The 13,598-nt window shown below is 39.6% G+C and overlaps 2 protein-coding genes across 2 annotated transcripts; both read left to right on the top strand.

The window, feature by feature from the left end:
• Positions 1-705: 705 nt before the first annotated feature.
• On the top strand, positions 706-4,196 carry ccdc124 (coiled-coil domain containing 124). The gene is made up of 5 exons (XM_062424350.1): positions 706-782; positions 1,452-1,629; positions 2,945-3,152; positions 3,266-3,371; positions 3,555-4,196. The coding sequence occupies exons 2-5, from the start codon at positions 1,471-1,473 to the stop codon at positions 3,757-3,759; spliced, it is 678 nt and encodes a 225-aa protein (XP_062280334.1). The 5' UTR covers positions 706-782; positions 1,452-1,470; the 3' UTR covers positions 3,760-4,196.
• A 3,257-nt stretch (positions 4,197-7,453) lies between these two features.
• kcnn1b (potassium intermediate/small conductance calcium-activated channel, subfamily N, member 1b) lies at positions 7,454-13,381 on the top strand. Its single transcript, XM_062424069.1, has 9 exons — positions 7,454-8,578; positions 9,007-9,441; positions 9,568-9,663; positions 10,093-10,511; positions 10,712-10,859; positions 11,323-11,433; positions 11,607-11,734; positions 12,005-12,074; positions 12,995-13,381. The coding sequence occupies exons 1-9, from the start codon at positions 7,454-7,456 to the stop codon at positions 13,277-13,279; spliced, it is 2,817 nt and encodes a 938-aa protein (XP_062280053.1). The 3' UTR covers positions 13,280-13,381.
• Positions 13,382-13,598: the final 217 nt, after the last annotated feature.

The raw sequence follows: 13,598 nt of genomic DNA, 5'->3' as shown, positions 1-13,598 counted from the left end.
GATACTAAGTCATTATTTTAAGATAATACATCATTTTTTTGAGATACTTAATAATATTAAGTCAATATTTTTGAGATAGTTTCTCATTTTGAGATATTTTCTCATTATTTTGAGATACTAAATAAATATTTTGAGATATTTTCTCATTATTTTGAGGTAGTAAGTCATTATTTTGATATACTAGTCTTCTTTTTTTCCCATCACACTGGCGGAACTGGGCTTCCATACTAATCTAATTGCTGTAGTAGAGTTGAGGGTAAAATATTTCCTTCACATTTTAATTTTTTAATTTTTAATCTTTTTAAACATATTTTATTGATGTTTAGGAAATATTATAAAGAGACAATAGAACAATACAAACACACAGCCGTAAATATATAACAACATATCAGCCAGTGGGGGTTTCACTTAAAAAATACAAAGCAAAGTACATAACTCATGAGTTTTAGCAGCTTATTATTTGAATCATTAATAGTTTTTATATATTGTTTGGTTTCCTTTTCAAATGCAAAAAATGAAGGCTTTGTGTTACTAAATTTAGCCTTATGAATGTGGTATTTTCCTAAAATAATTAATAAATTAATAATATATAATTTTGTATGTTTTTCCTTATCATTGCTATGGATACCAAACAATACATCTTTAATATTTCCTTCACATGAGCCCTATGGGGAGCCTGCGTCATCAGAGTGCGCGTTGGTTTCAGAGAGGAGGTGTCAGATGCCTCTTCGAAACAACAAGCAACTGTCGTCTAGCTACGACCTGTTTTTCCTCTCGTACTGGTATGACATCGTGTTTATAACTTGAACACTCGTCTCTTGTAACTGTTATTCTACATTTCGGCAAAGTTATTAAAAGAGAGCACGGCCGTGTTGTTGATAAGAAGCTAGGCTTGTTTATCTGGAGCTAGCTGTAGCTAACTAACGCTAGCCACACTGACGAGCAACTGCAGTCGTGTGTAAAATTTTTGCTTAAATTATTGATCTCATCATAAAATGCGTGTTTTTGTTCACCTGTGCGTGTTTGTTAAGCCACATTTTAAAGGACGCTTAATTCAGTTACATATAAGAGTGTTTAACAAGGTTGAATTGGCTAGCGTCACTTTATTTACACATTTTAAGGCTACAAAAGTCATTATGGTCCCTAAAAATAATTAAGTCGTACAAGAGCTGTTGCCAGTTAAATGTAAACGATGCATGTTGTACAATATTCGGTTTTAATATATATGGAAAAATGTTTCATGCAAACAAGAAGAAATATAGAGTCGTCACCATTCAACCAAAAACATGTAGGGTAAGACTAATGATTGTAAGGTTTTGGCTCAGTCAAATCAAATGATATTAAAATATAGGTTCATTAGTTTGAATATCAGCCTTGACAAACCTAACCCTAACCCTTGTCAGTGTTTGTCTCTGATTGGTGTCCTGTGTGTGCTCCTCTCTCTCTTTCAGCTGAGGAGCAGCTGCTGGGATGCCAAAGAAGTTCCAGGGCGAGAACTCCAAGGCGGCCACAGCCAGAGCTCGCAAGGCCGAGGCCAAGGCAGTGGCAGATGCCCGCAAGAAGAAGGAGGAGGACGATGCTCTGTGGCAGGAAACTGACAAACATGTACTCAAAAAAGAGCAGAGAAAAGTGAGCTGTCTTCAAATTTGGAACTTTTCGTTGTGTTGCTGCACACTTAAAAGGACAAGTTCAACAGGTTTTTCTGTAATCATTCTTCCTTGTTCATACTGGCTATTAGAAGACCCCTTCGTAATGCACTTATAATGTAAGTGATGGGGGACAAAAATCCACAAGCCTCCTTCTGTGAAAAAATGTATGTAAAAGTTTATCTGGCGCTATTATGACGCATTCAAATTAACTTGATATGACTAACTCAGACTGTTAAAGCTTATCAAATAAGCTTCAGATCAATTTTAAAATGCATTTTTGGACAAAATGACTTTGAGGACGCTGTAGTTTTAATCCCCCATCACTTGCATATATAGTGCATTCAAAGGGGATCTTTTAAAGGGCAGTATGAACAGGAGTAATGATTACAGCGAGGTAAACCACTTTCACTGTTCTTATGAACACCTGACTGTTGTTTTAAGACAGACTTGGAAACAATGTAAACCTGTCCTTTAAGGTTCAAGAGTTTGCTGTTTTTGATTAGGTTTTGTCAATATGATCCTGTTTATGTCACTCCTTGGATGGGCTGTACTAAGTGATGTGTGTACAGACTGTTTACTTTTAACTTTAAATAATGAAAATATAAAAAATAATACATTCAAAATTAAATAAAACAAAAACACAAATAAGATAAAGAAGTTGGCAAAACCTGTCACACTTGAAAAGGAAGAACAACCAACATTTTTTTTGTCTCACACTTTAAAGTCTAATTGAAAGGATTAAGTGTTATTTAGCCTGAGCCAAACAGTGGGCCATTGTATTAGCGAGCAGTTACAAAACAGAACAAAAAAAAAAGAGCAAATGACCTGTGCCTTATTTAATCTGCATTTATGTAATAACAAGATCAGAATGTTTGAAGTAAACTTAAATATAAGAGTTTATATAGTGTACAAAATAGCAGCTGTGCAACACAAAGCAGATTTAGTCTTGCTTCAGCGAGAGGTAGATCTAAAATTATTTTACTGGACTTCGCTGTCAATGTCTTAAACATTCTCTGCCTGAGTTTGAGTTTGACCTAACGCCACTCCTTATCAAGCACATGCAGAAGTTTAATAACCACAGTGGACAGTCTTATCGGGATTCAACGGCTCTGTAGTATTACATTGGAGTACTTGCAGGCGTTTTGTTGACTTTCTCATCCTCAGTGATGTCAGGTGAGAGTTAGTGAAACTTCGATTTATAATAGTAAAGTGATTGCAGGTGTCATTATGCATGTAGTATTTTTGTAAGTACAAAAGATCTACAAATTTGATGGAACAATTTTCCCCCTTTGCAGGATGACAAGGAGAAGAAGAGGCTGGAACTTCTGGAGAGGAAAAAGGAAAACCAGCGACTTCTGGATGAGGAGAATGCCAGGCTAAAGGGCAGAGCCCAAAGGGAGGCTGCGGCTGCAGCGGCAGGAAAAGTGACTCGTGCCCAAATTGAGGAGACACTTCAGCAGGAGCTGGAGCAGCAGCAGCATGAGCAGCAGCTCAAGCCGAAAGGTAAAGTGTGCTAGTTAAAATGAAGATGAAGCTGTTTTATAGGTCAAACCAGTAAGCATCTTTTACCCATGACACCATTTTGGTCATTTTTGGAATTACATTTCTTCCCACAGAAAAGAGTCATCTGGATACTCCACTGGAGGAGAACGTGAACAGAATCATCCCCGAGGAAGGAACTGAAGAAGCTAGAACAATAGAAGATGCCATCGCTCTGCTCAGGTACCGACATTTTGCCATCTACATATATTTTTGCATCTCAGAATGATGTGTATCTCCACAGAAGAAAATCCTTGCCATCACTATGAAGTTGTCTTAAGGACTGTAAAAGGACTGTAAAACAGCGAAGGTGACTTGTGAATGTTGACACTTCATTACTGTGTACTCTGTCTTCCTTTCTCCCAGCACGGGACCTGAGGATCTGGATCGCCACCCAGAGCGGAGGGTGAAAGCAGCGTTTGCTGCCTATGAGGAGGTCAACATGCCTCGCCTAAAAAAGGAGAACCCTAACATGAGGTTGTCTCAGCTTAAGCAGCAGCTGAAGAAGGAGTGGATGAAGGCACCAGAAAACCCCCTGAACCAACGCTTTGCCACCTTCAATTCAAAGTGAATGCACTTTCCCCCATAACTCCATTTGAAAACTGTATACCTATGCACATTGGAGACTTATATTGGAAAATTCAATTATTTCATCTAAAACTGAGTGTTGCTGATGAAAGCTTCACCACAGCTCGCACAGAAACAATATCTTGTGCCAGAGGACTCAGCTTCATTGTTCCATTCACTAGCCAGGAGAAAATAATTTTCTGCAATCCAGGTCACAACTGATCATCATGTCTGTGCGCATGGCCTCTAATGAGACATTTCATCATCTAATAAATTTAATTACACTTTTTTTTTCTAGCACTCCTGGGAAGGTGGGAAACCAGATGTTTTGAGAGTAACTTATTAAAGTTCACCACTCGATCATCAACATCTTGTGTCCCTTTTAAATACAAGTGTTCTCAGCTGAAGTTTTGCCAACTGCTGCTGGCGTGGTTGCTTATTCACAAAAAAGTCAGAGGTTCACAATTCAGATTTTACCTAATATACAAGCAGGTAGTTGACTCTAGTTTTGTAGACCAGAAATGCTCAAAGACAAAATCTTAGTCAGTTTAAAATAGCTGTGCCTGTTAATATGTTGTGTGGGTGTTTTTGATGAGACTGAGTAACCTATTTCTTCCTCCCTTAGAAAAATTCTTGGTTGTTTGCTTAAAGGGCAAAAAACAATGGCCTTGAGCATTTAAGCCACTGTTGCCAGTGGATGAAGAGTCTTTCCCTGAAGGAACAGTGTGCTTTCTATCCTGACATCCTTACAGTGCTTCAGGCATAAGGGATATATTCTTGGGTCTGTGAGCCAGACAGCAAGGACCCATGATGCTCCCAAGTAGAGTATGTTTAATGTAGGAAATGAAAATCGATTGCAGTGTATGGCAACTCCTGCAGAAAAAAAGAATTAATTCAGCCGTGTTTACAGGCTGATGCACTAAAAAAAAAAAAACTAAAAAAAACTTGATCATGAAGCCATCGGGTTTACACAACGAACTGTAGAGTCTTTCCTATTTCAACAAAATGATCAGGATCTTTTTGTTTCTTTTGTAAAGAAAAATTGTGTATCTCCAAGTCATACACAATGGCTGAATTTCACCTCCCTTCACCCGACCGAGCAGCTTGTAGTCCACTGGCTGTAAGGTCCTCTTCACTTCACAAATATAGAGGGCTGGTGAAATGAACGTGCATGTTGACAGAGCACTTTGGGTCTTAGCCTAACACTTGTAGGCGCATGCTGCAGTGTATGAATGTTTTAGTCACTAATCTGTTTATAAGTCATTAAGTACAGAAGTGGGTCTTAGCCCTAATATTTAGAGAAATTTGGTGGTCTAACATCTCAGTTGGAAGACAACGTCAAAGACACCAATAGATAGCATCAGGTAAATCAACTTTTAGGAAAATGCTATTTTTTGTTCTTTGCATTAAAACGTTTCCAACTGTTTTTTAGTTTTTGAAAACAGCTATGGCAATAGTTGTTGCTTCTCAATGAGTTTGGTATCATTTATATGGCCAGCGACAGTTGTCCTGTGCTGCTGCTGTTCACAAAGGTTTTCTCCAGCACAGCAACATTCATATAGTGAGCTGCTGAGGCAGCAGAGCTTCAGGCTTTGTAGGCTTGCCTGATGCCAGGTGGAGAGACAGCGAGCACAGATAAAACTGGGCTAAAGCAGACTAAGTATAAATAACAGAGATAAATAAGACAAGTACAGAAGTAAAACATAGTTAACTCATCAAATGTTATTAGGCAGATAGAGTTTAACATCACAACATAGCTGGAAATTCTAGCCTAACAGAATTTTGGCTAATTATCCAGAAAATCAATTTTGTTTCTTAGTTTGTATTATTTATATGATATGTATGAAAGAAATAATTCATGTTTCATGTTTCTGTTCTTACTGCAACAAAACACTACACTGTAGAAAGTACTTGGTTGAGAAAAGATCATGACTTCCACTGACTGATTTAGAATTTGAACATCATCGATTTGTATTTGTCAAAATAACTCTTAATGCATCTGTTGCAACATTGCTCCCACGGTAACATTTGTTAGATCTTCTTGGACGTGTCTGATGAGGCCTTGTTCTCCCTGGCTTGATGCATTCAGAACTAGATTTAGAAATGGACGCCTTTGTCCAACCAGGCTCTTGTGGGGGACCAGATAAGAGACTGCAAAGGCCTTTGAACTGTGGCGCTTCAATGACAAGTTCAACTGACCTTTTATTTCCCACTTTGCATTGAAAGCGACCAGTTCCTTTTCTTTTCCTGAGCAACCAATCAGTCCACTCCCAATTTATAGGGATATCTTTGAGCATGTACGTGTGATGTTCCGCTTTTACACTCTGGTCTGATGTTACAGGGTTTTGTTTCCTAACCTGTCGCTGTACCTTCCCACTCCCCGTCCATTTGCATGGCAACCCTTTAGCAGGCCAGCTGCTGCTGCCCTTTTCTTTCTTCATGTTGAATTCTAATCATTACTTTCAAAGGAAAGGGTCTCCAAAGCTCCTTTATTAAGTGTATGCACTGGGAGGAGGCAATCCGTGTCCAGCCCCCACTCACTCTGTTCTTCTAACACTTCTCTTCTGCAAACGGGGCACACTTCCTATTAGTCACCTGCTTCTGTGCGTTTGGAGAAAAGTAACATTAGGAAGAAGAAGGTAAGGATCGCCTGTGGTAGCTGTTCAATTTGTTCATGTTTTATCTAATTATTTATTAAAGAGAATATAATAATTGAGGTGTTAAATTGGAAAAGAACGAAGAATTCCAAAATATTGTTTTTTATTAAGAAAACCCAAATAATTATTGGCACCAATGGAAGATGGTTGTTGTAAACCATATTAAGATTTTAACTATTCGATAACTAGATAACAGTTTAAGCTGCCATTAACTAATCAGTTAATAATTATGTTAGTATTTATTTATGGTTGGCTTGAAATGTATTGTATGCAACATAGTAAGCAGTATCAGTCACGTGTTATTAAGATCAGCACTTTTCCAAGACTTTTATTATTTTGTTAGTTTAAGTGGTTGTGATGATCACTGACGCAGTGTCATTAATCCTTTTTGTATCGAGATTGTGCAGTTATTAACTGCAGATATATATGATTTTGCAATATTTAATTTGATTCATTTAGTGAGTATATCAACATATTGACATACATTGTCAAATTTAAAACTATATATTTTTTTCTTTTAATGTCACCATATTTTTAAACCAGCCTTAGGTTACAGTGATTTAGATTTTTTTTTGTTAAATGGAAAGTGGTTGACAGGACAAAATCCACTTTTTAATTCTACTAGATATATTAATGTCAAACTTTAATTTTGGCTAATAAATATCCTGATTTCTTTCCACCAAAATAGCTAATCAGTGAGACAGATCTGTATAATTTTCTCAGCCTTTCTGATTTCCCTTTCGAGTAGACAAATTTGAGGGGGGGGGCACATCTGCTTTTGACATTCACAACCTGCTGAGCACACAACCTAGGATTAACAAATTGTTGCTTTTATTAAAGTAATTATTTTTTCATTGGATAAATAGTCCTTGTGTGTAGGCTCAGGACTGTGAATTAATAGTTGGCTTATGTGGACACATTATTCAACAATGACATCTTGGATCCAAATATGTTTCAGGACGTGTTATATGTCATCATCCTCTTCTTTTTCATCTTTCCGCTTGTCTGTGTGTTATGCTATTTCAGCTCTGCAGTGATGCCATGAGGTTGATTTTGGTTAAACCCACCAACGCAACGCGACGTCTTGACTCAACAGGTGAAGTCTTTCGTGATGGTGACCATGAGCATTGCACCTCAGGAGGTCCGTCACCCCCCTCAAAAAGCCCTGAGGGGATGCGTGATCGATACTCAGGGACCTCCGCGGAAGCATCGTCATCCCTACAGGAGACTAGTCTGTGCTGTGTTTCATCTGTCCCCCATGAAAGATCCAATGGAATCAGTCCTCCCAGAGTTTCAGCCAAGGTGTCGCCTCTGAAAAGTGGAGACCTGACCTTATCTCAGCTGAGTGATCAGGACTGGCTGCTGCTTTGTGGCCAGGTTAGCAGGGTAGGGGATGATTCAACCTCAGCAGAGAGACCAGGCACCAGTGTGGGACATCCAAACCACAGTGACAGATGTGGTTGTTCCTGTCCTGATGCACATTCAAAGGGTTCTAGTTTTCAACCACAGTCAAAACACAGTGCAGTCCAAGATGGCCTCTCCAGAGTTTCAAACAAGAGAGGCCTTTCATCTTCACCACACTCCAAGATTTTCTCTCAGAGCACCCACGTTTTGACCTCATGCCAGGTTTTCCCACACCAAACAAACCAACGGGATCTTTTGAAACCTGCAGCAAACCATCTACAGGATAATTTCATGCCTCACTGCAGTGACCAAGAAGGTCGAAAAGAGCAACAGCCTTGCAATCATTTTAAACTCAAAGACAGCAGTCAAACAATCTGTCCAAATCTGTTCAACATTCCTCTGAACTCCATCGAGGGTGCTAAGACAAATCAGAAACTTCCCCGACAGCCACAGCCCGCTGCCAGTGCAGACCACAACTGGGGAGAGCTTTTTGGTAAAGAGCCACTGTTGGTTCAGCAATGTCAAAAGCAAGACTCTCACTGCTCTGCAAGTGGTGACGAAACCTGGAAGTCATCTGGAGATCCCTCCATCATCCTCAAGTGCCGTCATCTCCCTTACAGCCCTCTGACGAGCACTCCACAGGTGACAAGGTCATCTACACCAGCCAGCAACAAAAGCGTCCAATCCTTCTCGACCAGTCAGTACAGTTCACTTGTCAACCAGGAGTTAGTGGAGGAGAGAGGAAGACAGCGACAAAGTCAGGTACATGTTTTTTCTTTCAAAATGCTGTAGTTTATTGATCTTCTGTTGAGCTTTCAAAAATCCATGCAGTTTACTTTTATGGTTAATTAGACACACTTTGTCTGCATTGTGGACTTTACTATCCAGAATATTCTGGTGGACATCTTACCAGTTTGTCACTGAAAGACGGCAAAAGAAACAAGAAAACCGAAGACAGACAGAATGCTTCTCCAGAAATAATTTTTGCATTGTTTTGAAGTTTTGAAAAGTATTTCCTACCAAAATCTCACATCAGAAGTTATTTTCAGCAACTAGATTAAATACAAAGCTTGAAAGTCTTGGTTGCTTTTCCATCTTACCTCATGCAAACTCATTACAAACGGATATGCTGCATATCCCACTTAAAAAAATTACATGACCTGTGCTGACTGTCTAACTTTTATTTGCAGACAAACATTCAGCACCTCAGTGGATCGAAACCCACCCTCCCTAAACATCTTTTGCCCTCCGACACCACAGAAAGTAGTGATATAGTCAATGGAGATGCTGTGCATCCGCTGACCAGCAATGACACTGTGAGATCCAGTCTTGCAGATCTTCACTCGAGCCATCAGCCCCTTCAGCTTATTCACAGTGCTATCCTCGAGGACGCCTTCTCCAAGGTCATCAGAGAAGATTCCAGCAAGGCCAACAGTGAGAACCTGACCAGGGAGGAAGGTAGTGTACCACAGAAGAAGAGCAAGGACATCAGCTATAGATTGGGTCAGCGAAGAGCTCTGTTTGGGAAGCGCAAACAGCTGAGCGACTACGCCCTGGTCTGCGGGATGTTTGGCATTATAGTCATGGTGATTGAGACAGAGCTGTCAAGGGGATTTTACAGCAAGGTAGTCCTCTTTATATTTACTTTATTCATAGTACACTTATGCCTATATATTTCTGCATATGTTTTGATGTCTTTGCAATAAGCTGCAATCACCATCACTTCATGTTTTTGTCTCCATGATTTACAGGACTCCATATATTCATATGTTCTGAAAGGCCTGATAAGCCTTTCTACTGCTATTCTTCTTGGACTCATTGTGATGTACCATGCAAGGGAAATCCAGGTATGTGGATGAATTAACAGCAATCCACAGGTTACTCTTTGTACTCTGACTGGAAAAACTTGAAAAATCAGTCATGTGGTTTGTGGTACATACTGGTTCACAAAAATTATACATTTTACACCTAGGATAGTTGTTTGATCAGTTGTTTGATCTTTTGGATGAGCTGGATAAGATTCATGAAATAAGATTAACAAACCAAATAATACTTTACATGAGAGGAAAAGCAAACATAAAATCGGAAACTTCCAAAAACAAATACATTTAACATTCACATTCTTCTCTTCTCTTCTCTTCTCTTCTCTTCTCTTCTCTTCTCTTCTCTTCTCTTCTCTTCTCTTCTCTTCTCTTCTCTTCTCTTCTCTTCTCTTCTCTTCTCTTCTCTTCTCTTCTCTTCTCTTCTCTTCTCTTCTCGTCTCTTCTCTTCCTCAGCTCTTCATGGTGGACAATGGGGCAGATGACTGGAGGATAGCTATGACCTTTGAGCGGATTCTCTTTGTTGTGTTTGAGCTCCTCGTCTGCGCCATCCATCCAATCCCAGGCCAGTATGTGTTGAGCTGGACGACTCGATTGACCTTCAGCTACACAGCATCAGTAGCGGACGCTGATGTCGATATCATCCTCTCTGTGCCGATGTTCCTGCGCCTCTACCTGATTGGCCGGGTCATGCTGCTCCACAGTAAGCTCTTCACAGACGCGTCCTCCCGCAGCATTGGGGCACTCAACAAGATCAACTTCGACACCCGCTTTGTCATGAAGACCCTGATGACCATCTGTCCCGGCACTGTCCTGCTGGTCTTCAGTGTGTCCTGTTGGATCATTGCAGCATGGACTGTGCGTGTATGTGAGAGGTATCAGAAAAAAACTTCAGAACTTAATTTTCTTCCACGCCAGTAATTGGTTTGTGTAGTTTCCACTTTATGTTGTTTTGAAATAATCAAATCAGTGGTAGTTTACTTATTAAATCTCTTCCTTGGTATAACTAAACAACACAGTCTCTCTCCAGCTTTAACATCAAATGCTCTTACAGTCAGGAATCGTGTCTCAACAGGTATCATCATGATACCCAGGAGGTGATGCCCAGCACCTTCCTTGGAGCAATGTGGCTGATCTCCATTACCTTCCTGTCAATCGGCTATGGTGACATGGTCCCTCACACCTACTGTGGAAAAGGAGTTTGCTTGTTAACTGGAATCATGGTGAGATTGGTACAGATGCAGTAGAATCAGGCATCTAGTGGAAAGTAAACCCATTAACAACTAAGTCGCCTATACCAACCAACCATCTTAATTACTAAAACCACAGTGTAGCAACATTTTCAGTGTTTAAATGTATAGTATACATTGTAATAACTTCATATTCATAAGTCTTAGTTCAATTAGTAATTTGGACAAACTAATATTAAGTGGAAAACTAATACAAACATAAAACTTCTGTCAAGCTAATGTTTATGTTGTTAGTTTCATTTATGTTCTGGATGCTGCAACATATTTTTACAGCTGCACTAACTCAGCATTCTGTTTCATTGATTATAAATTTATCTGGATTACGGTGTCACCTTATTAACAAGATTAAGCCTGCTTGAAGATTTCTGACCATATAGATGTAATGCTCTTTACCACAGTGTGCTATAGTCATGTTAATCACTACTCTTCTCCTCAGGGAGCAGGCTGCACAGCTTTAGTGGTTGCTGTTGTTGCAAGAAAGTCAGAGCTCACCAGAGCTGAGAAGCATGTCCATAATTTCATGATGGATACTCAGCTCTACAAAAAGGTCTCTTAATGCTCAAACCTTATTGTAAATATAAATTCATTGAAATATATTTAATTTTTGTCTTTTGACCATTTTGGGTCAATATGTTTTTTGTCAAGACACAAATATGACTAAAATCCTATTTGAAACTAATTATCATGTTCCTACTGATTCACATGAAATTCCACCCTCAGATAAAAAACACAGCAGCCAATGTGTTGAGGGAGACGTGGCTCATCTACAAAAACACCAAGTTGGTGAACAAGATTGATCATGCCAGAGTTCGCCACCATCAGCGTAAATTCCTGCAAGCCATCCACGAGTAGGTATAAATGCGTCACCATCAATGAGTGCAAGGTTAAGACAAACAGAAAATCACTGACCATCACAGTTTCAGTGATATATTGATACACTTTGCTGACTTTGCAGTTATTGCAGCTTCCTTCCTTTTGATAAATGTTCAGTGTTGTTATGGTGAAATATGTGATGGGTTGTTTAATTATGTACTTATGCAAGGTAACAGGATAAAGGGCAGTATGCAATTATTTGACTTGGCACGAAAGTGACCGTGTGTTCTCATTTTTAACTTTAGACTGCGAAGAGTCAAAATGGAACAAAGGAAACTAACTGACCAGGCCAACACAGTTGCTGATCTTGCAAAGGTTTGTACTTAAACAGAAACTTTTCAAGTTTTAAAAATATGTAAAGCTGCTCTACTCAATATTTAGATATAAACAGGGTCAATAACAACTACACATTGTGTTGAATCCACAAAGAATAATCACCAACCAACTCTACTAGCTTTTGAACACAGTGAAGCATATTGCAGGTAATGAGTCAGATATTTCTTGGTGTGAGTTGGTTGAGACCAAAGCTAAGCTGAAGAGAGAGTGACCCTCACATTTGTTAGGTTGGCAGAATTAAAGGTGCAGTGTGGAGTCTGCCATGTTTCTACAGTAGCCCAGAACAGACAAACCAAACATGGCTCTAGAGTTTTCCACAAGTTTCATTGCCACCGCAGGTTTTCTTACATGCTTGAAAGGGAAGGGTGAAGGGAGGAGAGCAGTATTCAGCTGGTTCTGAAACCTCACACCTAGAGGGCACTAAATCCTACATATTGATCCTTTAAGTCCCCAAATGAATTTTCAAATAGTTCTTCAATAAGGATCCATAATCAATTATTACCCCTATTGACATTAATGCAGGAAATATGTATTTCTTTTGTATTTTTAGATAAAATCACCAATTTACTTTTACTTCCTGGAAAACCATATATTTGTAATCCCATAAACAAATCAGTATCTCAGCAAACAAGCTCTGTGGGGGTCTATATAAGGTAGCTATTGGCTGAGGAGAGGACCCAGTATATGCTTCCCAAACAACATCAATTTCTTTGTTTGTTTGTTTGTTTGTTTCTTTCTTTCTCATTTCTGCCTTAAATTAATTTTGTAATCCGTATCTGAAAATATATAATAATGTAGAAAGAGAGGTTCCCCACTCTGCTCAGTGTGACGTCTGCACAAACTGACTACAGCATGGTATAAAGTCAGATGTTTGAACTGTCCTCCCTGTTGCTCTGCAGACTCAGAACATGATGTATGATCTGGTGTCGGAGCTACAACATCGAAGCGAGGAACTGGACAGGAGGATTGTGGCTCTGGAAGAGAAACTGGACTCCATCCTCCTCAGTGTGCAGTCATTGCCCGTTGTGCTTTCTCAAGCAATAACAAAGCTACAAAAAGATTTCCTGGATGACTTAGCCTGTCGTGTCCACTTCCTGTCATCCTCCCTGAGCTCTGAGTGCTGTTCAGTCCCTGCAAGGCAGATCTGTCCAGGCTCCACTACATCAGAGACACCATACAGCTGAAAGGCCTCACTCAGGGCTTCTCCTCTTCCTCTGCATCTTTCATTCATGTTGGGAAAGACTTTCTCAACATGCACTCTTTTTTCTGTATTGCTTTACTACACATTCATACAGTTACACACAATCTCCCCTGGGAGTTACAACTACAGTCTCATAATGAGCAGCGCCAGTGGAGGGGGAAGTGCCTCGATCAGGAGAGTGTAGAGGAAGGGGAGACCATTATTCCTTCATTTCCTCTGCTCAAATTTTCCCAGTTAGTGCAGGAACCAGGTTGTCACCTCTAAGTAGATATACTTATTAGTCAAGAGAGCTTCTATTCATC

Source organism: Scomber scombrus, chromosome 8 (genome assembly GCF_963691925.1).
Source record: "Scomber scombrus chromosome 8, fScoSco1.1, whole genome shotgun sequence".
NCBI lineage: Eukaryota > Metazoa > Chordata > Actinopteri > Scombriformes > Scombridae > Scomber > Scomber scombrus.
The sequence above is the reverse complement of the archived record's forward strand: the minus strand, read 5'-3'. Positions and strand labels throughout refer to the sequence as shown.

Coding starts and splice junctions, on each gene's coding strand:
- ccdc124 (XM_062424350.1), top strand. CDS start 1,471: ATGCCAAAGAAGTTCCAGGGCGAGAACTCCAAGGCGGCCACAGCCAGA. Junction 3,153..3,265: donor GCAGCAGCTCAAGCCGAAAG/GTAAAGTGTGCT, acceptor TTCTTCCCACAG/AAAAGAGTCATCTGGATACT. Junction 3,372..3,554: donor GATGCCATCGCTCTGCTCAG/GTACCGACATTT, acceptor CCTTTCTCCCAG/CACGGGACCTGAGGATCTGG.
- kcnn1b (XM_062424069.1), top strand. CDS start 7,454: ATGAGGTTGATTTTGGTTAAACCCACCAACGCAACGCGACGTCTTGAC. Junction 9,664..10,092: donor ACCATGCAAGGGAAATCCAG/GTATGTGGATGA, acceptor TCTCTTCCTCAG/CTCTTCATGGTGGACAATGG. Junction 10,512..10,711: donor ACTGTGCGTGTATGTGAGAG/GTATCAGAAAAA, acceptor GTGTCTCAACAG/GTATCATCATGATACCCAGG.